This window comes from Vicugna pacos, chromosome 15 (genome assembly GCF_048564905.1).
Source record: "Vicugna pacos chromosome 15, VicPac4, whole genome shotgun sequence".
Lineage (NCBI taxonomy): Eukaryota > Metazoa > Chordata > Mammalia > Artiodactyla > Camelidae > Vicugna > Vicugna pacos.
This window is the reverse complement of record NC_133001.1, coordinates 49671693-49683695: the sequence shown is the minus strand read 5'-3', so window position 1 is coordinate 49683695 and position 12003 is coordinate 49671693. Positions and strand designations below refer to the sequence as shown.

Genomic DNA, 12003 nt, shown 5'->3' with positions numbered 1-12003 from the left:
GCCAAAGAAATCCACACTGCACCCTGGCCGCCCTGACACAGAGCCCCGTCTCATCCCCTGAGCTGAAGCATTTGATCTGATCCAGAAATTCTTTCCTTTTTCTCTCTTCTGAAAGTCCCTCAACAAGAGACCCCTGGTTTAATGATGTGTGTTGCTTTTATGATTAGACTTTGTGGAACGGATGGATCTCAGAATGGGCTCTCTTTCACTGGCATGGAGTGACTAAAAAGCAAGGAGGGCAGAGCAAGAAGACTGATATTACAGCTGATAACAGTGTCCTTTGGAGAAGTGACTGTGGAACAGTTGAGAACTGGATGGCATACTCTCTGATTACGAGACTGACCTAGGCAGACAGGATCACAAAGGCAGACAGTGGCTTTCTCGCACTGTGGGTTTCCAGGATGGCCAAGGAGAGCAAACCTAATCCGCCAGAAGATAATGTCCATTAAAGTCTTAATGCTAGCTTAGCTAAAACTAGTTCCTTGGAGCATTTTACTACTCTGTTTGCCATGAGCATAAGCCTGCTTTCATAGATCTGATGTTCCATAAATATTTGGATGATGCCATGAGTTCTGATTTAGGCCCTTCAGAGAAGATATTTAACTAAAAATAGAAAGCAGAGGCAGAAAAAAAAAATCACTTCTTTTAAAGAGGTCAGCAAATCTATTAAGTGTTTTGCCGTGCCAGGCCATGGTCTCTGGTTTCACGGGAACATAGTCAGTGCTGCTGTGTCCAGAGCAAATGGCCGTGCATTCCTTATGACTGTGGGTGTCCTCGTAAGGTGGGTGGCACAGGACTGTATTTTAAGGCTGCTTCCTCTGACGTGCCCTTTTCAGAGGCAGAATCTCTTGTGTCGCCGATAGCCTTGACTTTCCATAAACATAAAGGCAAGAAGTGCCCACATGAACAATTTGCTTCCTCTAATGATGTCACCCACTTAGGCAGAGTAGAAAACATATCCTTGCTTTGACTTTCCCCTTTTTTAAATCTTTTCTTTCCAATCAGTCACCAAGTACTGTCAATTCTACTTTATAAACTTCCTGAGTTTGTCGCTTCCTCTTTATACACACCACCGCTGTATGAGTTTGGGCCATCTCACCTGCTCTATTGAAGCCCTCCCTCCTTGGCCCAGCCATTCCCCCCATCAGTCTTCCTTCCTGTTGTCAGTGGGGTCTTTCTAAGTTACAGTCCCAAATACATCCACATTCACTTTTTGATTGAGATGATTTAGTGGTCTTACCTCCAGGATAAAGTCCAGACTCTTTAGACTGATGCTCAGGTCTCTTTACAGCCTGACTTCTGCCTACCTTTTGATGCCCTCTGTTGGGACGTCCTTTTCCCTCTTTGGTCAGCTCTGCTTAAACCTGTAACATTTGACCTGAATGCAACCTCGTCTATGAAGCTTCTCCAGACAGAGATCACTGCTCTTTTCTCAACAATCCCAAAGACGCGTGACTCAACTTCTATTATAGCAGTTGCCACATTGGGTTATTGGATTATAATAAGGAAAAGAGTAGGAAGGGATTGGGAGAAGGTGGAATGTGTGTAGTGGAAATAGCATGGGCTTTGGGATTACTCCAACTTGGGTTTAAATTGTGGCTCTACCATTTACTTCTCTCTTGACCTTGTACTCAACTGCTCTGAGTATCCATTTTCCTATACACTTACCTTACAGTGTTGGAAGGATTCAATGACATAATATGTACAAAGCATCTGGTAGGTCTCAGTTGGAACTCTGTATGTGACAGTCTCACCTTTCTTTTACCTGCATCATTGGCCCTGAGGAAGCATCATTGTATTGGTGATGGTCAAAAATCTATTATCTTCTCTCTGAGAAATGGTTCGGGTACATCTCAGTTAGCATTAGGACTAAAACGGCCTATATGTGCTGGACCACTATGTCTTGGGTATCATAGATTGGGAGTATGTGGGAGACTGTGAAGGGAGGGAGGAGGTGGCAGAGGAGCGTGGTTGTGTCAGGAAACTGATAGTGCAATTAACTTAAAGAGGTTTCCCTAAGTCAGTTTCTTCCCTTGTGGATGTACCTGAAACCCCATCCATGGAGTGTAACTATATCTTCAAGATATAGGGTACTTAAGGACAGGGAGATAATTATATCCTCTTGATTATCCACATCTGAAAGTAGGAAACAGGGCTTTCTCTAAAAGGAGTGAAACACTGGTGCATAAGGGGAAACCTACATCTTTTGTAAGAGCTGAGCTGAGCCCCTAGTTATGTGTGGGTTGCGGTCAAGGTGCACAGCAGAGGAGATAGCTGTTCCTGAGGGTGTGGGACCAAGCCCTGGGGACAAGGAGAGATGAGCTACAAGCGAGGCAGCAGTGAGCCTATCATTTCCAAATGGGTAGGCCTCGTGCTTGAGACTGGAGATGCTTGTATTGTGTAAGTATCCCAAACGCATTGCTTTTGGGAAAGTAGGAGATAATTTTGGATGCTTAAAAAATAGAGAAATAGGAATTGGGGTTCATAAAAATTATGACAGTATTTTTTTTAAAAAGGATATATAAACCCAAATTTTTTTTTAAAATAAGGAAAACACAAAAAACAAAACCCCAAAACCTATTTGTGTTGATTTTCTTCTAGTCAAAATGTGATCATGTCCTCTTTTTGTTATTCCATTTCCCATTTTGCTTTTAATGTAATTCATCCTCGTGGAAAGGGCAGATTAAAAATAAGCTTGGCAGGGCAGAGGGGACAGCGCTAATGCCGTCTTGCGTTCCTTCCAGGCGCAGTGTGAACTTCCTCGTCTCCCTTCCCAGCCAGCTCTCAGCCTCCTGTATCCACCATGGTGTTTGGTGAGTTTTTCCATCGCCACGGACAAGATGAGGAACTTGTCAACCTGAACGTGGGGGGCTTTAAGCAGTCCGTCGACCAGAGCACCCTCCTGCGTTTCCCTCACACCAGGCTCGGGAAGCTGCTCACCTGCCACTCGGAGGAGGCCATCCTGGAGCTGTGTGATGACTACAGTGTGGCGGACAAAGAGTACTATTTTGACCGGAACCCCTCCCTGTTCAGATACGTGCTGAACTTTTATTACACAGGGAAGCTGCATGTCATGGAGGAGCTGTGCGTGTTCTCCTTCTGCCAGGAGATCGAGTACTGGGGCCTCAACGAGCTCTTCCTCGACTCCTGCTGCAGCAGTCGCTACCAGGAGCGCAAGGAGGAAAGCCACGAGAAGGACTGGGACCAGAAGAGCAACGATGTGAGCACCGACTCCTCCTTTGAAGAGTCGACCCTGTTCGAGAAGGAGCTGGAGAAGTTTGACAAGCTGCGATTCGGTCAGCTCCGGAAGAAGATCTGGATTCGAATGGAAAACCCGGCCTACTGCCTGTCGGCCAAGCTCATCGCCATCTCCTCCTTGAGCGTGGTGCTGGCCTCCATCGTAGCCATGTGTGTCCACAGCATGTCGGAGTTCCAGAACGAGGACGGGGAGGTGGATGACCCCGTGCTGGAAGGCGTGGAGATCGCGTGCATCGCCTGGTTCACCGGCGAGCTCGCCGTCCGGCTGGTTGCTGCTCCCTGTCAAAAGAAGTTCTGGAAAAATCCTCTGAACATCATCGACTTCGTCTCCATTATCCCCTTTTATGCCACCCTGGCTGTGGACACCAAGGAGGAAGAGAGCGAGGACATCGAGAACATGGGCAAGGTGGTCCAGATCCTCAGGCTTATGAGGATTTTCCGAATTCTCAAGCTTGCCCGGCACTCGGTGGGACTTCGGTCCCTCGGGGCCACACTGAGGCACAGCTACCACGAAGTTGGGCTGCTGCTCCTCTTCCTGTCGGTGGGCATCTCCATCTTTTCTGTGCTTATCTACTCTGTAGAGAAAGACGACCACTCATCCAGCCTCACCAGCATCCCCGTCTGCTGGTGGTGGGCCACCATCAGCATGACGACCGTTGGCTATGGAGACACCCACCCTGTCACCTTGGCCGGGAAGCTTATTGCCAGCTCGTGCATCATCTGTGGCATCTTGGTGGTGGCCCTTCCGATCACCATTATCTTCAACAAGTTTTCCAAGTACTACCAGAAGCAAAAGGACATTGATGTGGACCAGTGTAGCGAGGACCCACCAGAGAAGTGTCATGAGCTCCCTTACTTTAACATTAGGGACATCTATGCCCAGCGGATGCACGCCTTCATCACCAGTCTCTCTTCTGTGGGAATCGTGGTGAGCGATCCCGATTCCACGGATGCTTCAAGCATTGAAGACAACGAGGATGTTTATAACATGGCATCCTTGGAGAACTGCACAGCAAAATGAGCAGGGACGTTTGTGCCTGTATCTTGTGCCCCTTCCCGATGTTAGGTTAACACAGCTTTATAAACCTCAATGGGTTCGTTAAAATCATTTAATTCTCAGGGTGTACTTTTCAGCCATAGTCGGACATTTCATTGCTCTGAAATGATAGAAATGTCTTTATTTTTCTCAGTGAGGCGAATTAAATGCCTTGTTCTGAAATTTATTTTTTACAAGAGAGAGTTGTAATACGATTTTGGAAAAAAAAAGAGGTAAATGGTATTGGATGGGACTTGTTGCTGTGGCTTCTGTATCATTCTGTGTTTATCATTTACTCACATTGAGCTAATTGTAAATTACCGACAAGTAGAATCAAAGGCCCAGCTGACTGAAGACTACATGCATGTAAGATCCACAAGTGAGAAAATGCATGTAAATCCATGTTCATGCTCTAGACATGGAATTTAGGAGCCTAATAAACTGCCTAATTCAGTACAGAGAATGTCTTGGTTGTATGTTTTTATGTTAAGGAAGAACATTTCGGTATGTTCACGATTGGCTTGGGAGGGAGATGCTCTTTTTGGAGCATCAAGAGTCCTTTCTGGATGTTACTGAATTTTGAATATACATCCACAAGGGGCTGGTTCTTTTGCTCAGGACACTCGGTGGTGGTTGGCAGAGAGGTAGAACACGTTCATGATTAAACCACACTGTCCATTGTAAACCGATTACGCACCCACATGTTTAGGACATACTCATATCAGCATGTGTGCATGAAACACGTGCCTTTACAGATATGTTTCCAGTGTATATCTTGTGTTTTATAATTTCTGCTGCTGAGATAAAATCCCATCACCTGAAAATTACGCAGAGCAGAGTAAACCTACAGGCGCACAGGCAGAGGTGCTTTCAGTGAATGGAAGAAGGAGAAATGTTGTACAAACACACAGATGTGACTCATTATGGCCACAGGAGTGAAACTTGAATCACTGAGCAAAGCCACGCCAGCAGCTATGAAATGAGCCAACATTTAAAAATAGCCTTAGAGGCAGTCATGTCCTCCTCTTCCGTAGAAAACCCTCATAAAGAAAGAAGAGGCGTACATACTCATTCCAGGGCAGTAAAACAGCAATTCTATCCCATGCAGAGAGAATTTAGCTAAAAATCTGAATTTTGGAGATACACAGCGACTCCTAACGTGTGCTGTCAGACTGGCTTCCTTCTGGGAGATCTTCTGAATGGAAGAGTCACAAGGATTCATTATCCGATTTTTTTATGCTCGTAGATGCATTTTGTTGAAAGAAGGACGTTCTCTGTGGGTTGGCTGATGAAGGTAACTTTTTGACTCATCACTCTTTTTAATTGTTCTCTAATTCCTGAGATGGATATAATTGAACACGGTTTATAGTCACGTTTCAATCTGGGAGCTTCCCCTGCCTTTTAAAAAAATATTTCTTTCCCCTCAAATGCCTTTGATATTGGCATGAGCATAATTTTGAAGGAATCCAGTTTTATTGAAGATTTCCCGATGAGTAATAAAATCACTGAAGACTGCTGATGTAGTAACAGTAACAGTAACAGTGATTGTAATAATAACGATGTATTAATAATAATAAGCTACTGTGTAAGGACGTCACCTATACCATCTCATTTACTCCTTACCTCATCCTAGCAGCAAGGCTTTATGACTGTGTCCATTTTAAGATGAGGACACTGAGGTTCACAGGAAAAGTGGCTTCAGTTCCCACAGTGAGTAACAGAGTTGGGCATAGAACCTGGAGAGCCAGATTCAGAGCCAGTGTCTGGAACATTGCCTCCCACTGCCCCCTGCTCTGCTGGGCTCAGCAGTGGATTTAAGGATACGTGAGGACAATGCTCATCTGAGGAGCAACAAACTCTGTCAGATGTTGATTTTTCCAGTACTTGAGACGAAAGGGGAAACGTTGGCTTACGTACCTTTCCTCTTCCGACTCAGAAAGCAGACGCATTTGTTGACAGAGCAGAGTTTTCTAGAGAGCCCTGAAGCTGGAGCCGGCTCCAAGGGTCCTCCCCTGACCCTGAGTGATGGATGCAGTGGGAAACCTGGGTTTCTACAAGAATCCAGGGATGTCTCTTCAATGGTGGGTACTCAAGAAGATCCTTCTTTTAGGATCCTTTTTCTCTTCTGGTTGGAGCCCTAAAGGAATTGTATATCATGTGTTAATTCCTGGAGGTAGCTTGCCAGTGGTGGGGGTGCCTTCCCTCTGGGCTTGGCCAGCTGGAAATCTCTCCCTCAAACCTCGGCTCAGTCTCTGCCATACTTTTTAGTTGGAACTCATGCTGCATCATTGAGCCTCTAGTGACAAAGAGCTGCAGTGCCTTCTTGTGTTTCTGCCTCTCTCAGCTTTCCCGCGACGCACGCAAGTCACCGGTCATTCACTCCCACGTGTTGAGACAGTGAGGTCCTTCTCGCGGGAAGAGCTGAGTCAGTGCTGAACGCCCGCTGCTCAGGGATGCTGGCAGTGGTGTGAGCACCGAGGGAGAGGAGCAAGCCAGGCAACCTGACCCAAGTGGCGCTGCCCGTTTCTGAGTGAGCAGTCCCAGGCAGCAGGGCTCATTTGGGTGGGGCCAGAGTTTCATAATTTAATTCTTTCAAATTTCTTGTCCTACCCTGTGACCTCTTCCTCCATCTCCTCAGATTTGTTTTATCTTCAGCAGCAGTTCTTCATGGCTTTTTGGAAGGCCATTGAAGCACCCAGGGACCCACCAGGCTTGGTTTCCTCCCTCCCAGTCCTTCTCCTCTGGGGGATTTCAGTTCCCTGTGTCTCCAGTCAGCATTACCTGTGTGTTTACTGGGATGTGTGCTCAGAATAGGAACTGGGAATATAAGAATGAGACATGGTCCTTGCTCTCAGGGACCATTAGGCTGATGGGAAATAGATAAGTCTACTGACTTATGAATGTGTATGTGAGTGAGGGAAGGCTTCCTGGAGGAGGTGACACCTGAGCTGTTGGGGAGCATCGTCTCAGATTCCAGTGAGTTCTTTTCGGCCTTTGAGAAAAAAAACGTCACTGACCCTGGACAGGTCCCAGTCACAGGCACAGCTAATCCCTGCCTTTGGGGCTTCTGTATTTCCCCGCCTTTTCCGACCACCCCTCTTTAGTTAAAGGATCTTCTTCCTTTAGATGCGCTGATCCCACTTTTTCCATGTGGGGGTCTAGCGATGCCCATAGAGGTAGACTTCGTAACTTTGCTGCTCTTCTTGCTTTTGTTTGTTTTGTTTTGTTGCCAGAAATATTTGGTCATAGTTGCTTTTGTGCAAGCCTGAGCTCATCCTTGCGTGTTGATAGCTATTTAACTTAGAGTTTGGTGGACACTTGGTATTGTCTCTGTCTGCAAGGTCTTGGCGGGCCATTGCCTTGGGATTTCCATGCTCTGAGACCCCTGTTCTATTTTACAGAGGTTGATTGATGTTATTGGAGAAGCTTTTCCAAACATCCAGAAAAGGGTGATTTGTGCCGTATGAAATTGCCATTATTCTATCATTTTTGACCTAGAATGACAGCAGGTTCCATATGGCTCAATTTAAGGTTAAGTTTGCTTCGTGTTAGCAAAAAGGTATTTCTCAAGTTCTTGAGAACTTGTGACTCGTCCCATCTGTATGTCTAGTTTAAGGAAGAAGTGGGACAGCGGGAAGCCTGGGGACTTGGTGCCAGCACTGGGGCTAATTAGCTGTGTGACCAGGAGACCAGGCAGCCCCTCTCTGAGCTTGTCTTCTCAGGTTGGAGGTGTGTGTAATAACCACCAGATTCCTTTCTACCTCTGATACTTACGTAGTTGACTTTCTTTTTAAAAACTGGCTAGTTCCCATTTAACTTTGTTTACGTTGTAAATTTGCATAAAGCTGATTTTAACCTGCTGTCTAATTTTTCTCATATTCTCTATCAGTCGAGTCCTAACTAATGAGGTTTTATTTCTTGTGGTTGGTGCACAGGTTATGGCTTGCCTTAAAACTTAGGCTATTAAAAAACATCTGCAAGAGACTCCTTTATTTCCCTTTGTGTGGCGATGAGGGGTGAAGGCCCCCAGAACACTAGAGGGTGATGTAAGTGAAAGGGCTCTTGAACATCAATGGGTGCCTTGTTTTGATTTGCTTGACAATCACTCCGTGGCTTAACCTTTCATCATTTTCAGCATCTCTTACTTTGCCCTTCCCAGGAAGAATGCCAAAGTGTTAGGTACCCAGGAGAGAGGAGGGGGTGAGCTGAGCAAGAGAAGGCTCCCAGAATGGCAAAGCACTGCCCAAAGCCATGGAATGCGACAGCTCAGAGGGACAGGAGAGGTCACCTGGCCCATCTTCCCAGTTCAAAAAGAAGGAAAATGAGTGACTCACCCAAGGTCATGAAGCAACATAGGGACCAAATTCAGACGGGGACACAATCATAATTCCTTCTTCCCTCCCCTCGGCTCCCTAGCCTCCTCCCTAACCTTCCTCCTTCCCTCCCTCCTTCCTTCCTTCTTACCTACTCTTAATTGTGAAAAATTGCAAACACATACAAAATTGCAAACACATGCAAAGTTGCAAGAACAGTGTCACGTACCTACAGGCGCCACCACCCAGCTTCAACAACTACCATCTCATAAAAAACTTATTTCATCTCCTCCCCAACTCACTTCCTTTCCTCTCCCGTTTATTTTGAAGCAAGTACCAGGTGTATCATGGAATCCATAAATATTTCAGTAAGTATCTTTTAAAGAATAATCTTTTTTTCTAAATCCAATTGCAATGCCACTCGTAAAACTAAAACGCAATAATAATTTCTCAATACGATCAACTATCCAGTCTTAGAAGGCATTGCTTAGCCATTACTTTCCAGTTTCCTGGCATCTCTGACCACCTGGTTCAGGTAGGAACGTCTACAAATCATGCACTAAAGAGTCACAGGAAAGCAGGGAGCCTCAAGAAGTAATTGAAATGGTTTCTGCTTAGACTTTCAAATTATCTGAGATACCTAACTATTTTCTCAGTTAAAAAAAAAAAAAAAAACTCCAGCGGCTGAGAGAACGCACCTTACAGCTTACATTTAACCTAAATGCTGCCGACAGCAGTTCAAAGTTCCTTTGTCCTTGTTTCACATTCCCTGAAGGTGGAACCAGCCACAACCGCCCCTGAATAAGGAATGTCTGTGTTCTTCGAGCCCTTCAGTTTCCATCCTGAGCTCTCTTCTCCTGCTAAAAAGAATCCCAGTTTTGAAAATTTTACTTGGTTTTTTTTTTTTCCAGGAAGGTAAGAGAAGAAGATAAAGTATTTATTCGACTAACACCCAAATGAAGGTAGGTGTTGTAGTTAGAGAACTGAAATAACTTTCCCAAGAGTATTAGGTTTCGGTGGCTGCTGTGACAAGTTACCACAAACTTAGCGGCTTAAAGCAACAGAAGTTCATTGTCTCATCGTTCTGGAGGCCAGAAGTTTGAACCAAGTCTGAGGGGCTAAAATTAAGGTGTTAGCTGGGCTGGTTCCTTCTGGAGGCTCCGGACATGGAGTGGGAATCCATTCTGTGCTTCTTCCAGCTTCCGATGGCTGCCTGCATTCCTTAGCTCGTGACTCATCACTCCAATCTCTGCCAGTGTGGTCATGTTGCCTTCTCTTCTGTGTCACACATCTCTTGGCCTCCCTCTTATAAGGATTTGTGATTACACTTAGGATCTACTCAGATAATCCAGGGTAATTGTCCCATGTCAAGATCTTTAATTTAATCATGACTGTAAAGTTCCTTTGCCCCATAAGGTAACATTTCCAGGTTCCAGGCATGAGGATCTGGGTATCTTCAGGGGCCAATATTCAGCCTACTACACCAAAAGTTATACCATTGTTAAGAAGCCTTCATTTTAATGGTATGTTAATATAGGGCATCTTACTGGTTAGGAGAAAGGAACATTGGATAAGAACATGGATTTTGGTGTCAGACAAGCTTGAGTTTGAATCCTAGCTTGGTCTGCAATCATAGACAAGCTCTTTAACCTCTCTGAGTCCAAGTCTTCTCATCTGCACATAGAGATAGTGCAAGGACTTAATTGGCCGATCAATACAAAGTGTCTTGTGCAGTGCCTTTCATAGAACAGGCACTCCAGGAGTGGTCTTCCATGTTAATTGTAGTGCAAGTCTTCTTTTGACTTATCTCAAGTGGTACCCAGGCAGGACCTGATATTTTCTGTCTGATTATAGTACATGAATGAAATCAAACACAATTTCAATGCAAGACATTTACAGGTGTCAGTAGAAATTGATGAAGTATTATTGTGTGAAAAGACACCTGAAGCTAATTTCAAATTAAGAAATATAAATCTAAAACAGAAGAATCACATTTAATGATGGAGCAACTTTTAAGTGGATTGTAAGGGCTTTTGGAGAACAGGAAATGTCACTGAGATGCAATGTATTTGAAGATGGGAAAGAGCACTGGACCTGAAATGAGAATACCTTTTGTTTGCATTCCAGATCTGTTTCTTTTTGATTGGGATGCTCGCTCAGCCTCGGTGTCTCAATGCATGAAAACGGAACAAGATCACAGTTGTGAGGATGTAAAAATGCTTCATGTATGTTCTACAAACACTGCATAATAAGAAGCTGTTACGAGGCCCTTTTCTCAGAAAACAAAGAGAAGAAGCAACTACATGTGTATCTATGATGGGCTTTATTGTGTCATTAAAAAACATCAAATCAATGAATATAGTTCCTGAAATTTTGCGTAGCTTTATTTTAACACGGCTTTCTTTCCAAATGAATCCTGCCAGCTACCAACATGAGTATACATTTTGTTGAAAAGTTCCATGATGCTGTAAGGCCAGATGCACGAAGCACATGAACAGCTCTTTTTCCAGTAGCAATTATCTGATGAAATTGTGCCTTGTCTGCAGCAGGCAAACCGGATATATTCCCGTTGGAGCAGGGAGCACGTGCTATGGTATTTATAAACTGTAAAAGATGTTTGTCAGCATGCACAGCACATCCTTCATCCCCGAGTGCTGGCAAGAAATAGCCTCGTTGTTTCTGAGGAGCTAATGATGGATTCATAAATTCTGTCAGCAGATCTATTGCTGTAAGGGGTTCTCTCCATGGATGGTGATGACTCCAGCACGTGCAGTTCTCATCGTGGCCTGAATGGAATGGCAGGCCCAGGGTCAGACACTTGGCCCATTCTTCCCACCCTCAACCCTAACAGATTCCAGAAGCAAGGGGAGAATCATGGTGTACAGTCCTTGGTGTCGTAGAAAATATGGGTGGTGGGAGGTCAGCACACTCCCAGTGCTCATCTTCACCTCTCCCACTGCCCGGCAAGAGAAAGCTTTCAGAGGCATCTCGGATTTATTCCACGGCACTGCTGGAGGAGGGGGTGGGATCTGCAAAGGCCAGGACATTTGAATCCTTTCCAGGTTAGGATGAGAGCAAGAGGGGTTCAGGTTTCCTCTACCTTTTGCCTCAGCCCAACCTGACTGCTGAGCCCACAGAGATGAGCTGCAAGCTCATAGCCATTGACCCAGGCCCCCTTTTTTTTCCTTTTTTTAAATTGAAGTATAATTAGTTTACACTGTTGTATTAATCTCTAGTATGCAGCATAGTGATTCAGTTATACATATATGCATTTGTTGTCATATTCTTTTTCATTATAGGCTATTGCAAGATATTGAATATAGTTTCCTGTGCTATATAGTAGGACCTTGTTGTCTATATCCTATTTTATACATAGTAATTAGTATCTGCAAACCC

At 44.8% G+C, this 12003-nt stretch overlaps 1 protein-coding gene across 3 annotated transcripts in view; it reads left to right on the top strand.

Moving 5' to 3' along the window:
- Positions 1–4750, top strand: part of KCNS3 (potassium voltage-gated channel modifier subfamily S member 3) — a 33175-nt gene extending 28425 nt beyond the window's left edge. For all 3 annotated transcript variants that reach the window (XM_031684788.2, XM_015241840.3, XM_015241817.3), the window contains one exon: positions 2745–4750. In XM_031684788.2, coding sequence (XP_031540648.1) covers positions 2804–4279 — 1476 coding nt within the window. In that variant the 5' untranslated portion in view covers positions 2745–2803 and the 3' untranslated portion in view covers positions 4280–4750. The remainder of the gene's footprint in view (positions 1–2744) is intronic.
- Positions 4751–12003: the final 7253 nt, after the last annotated feature.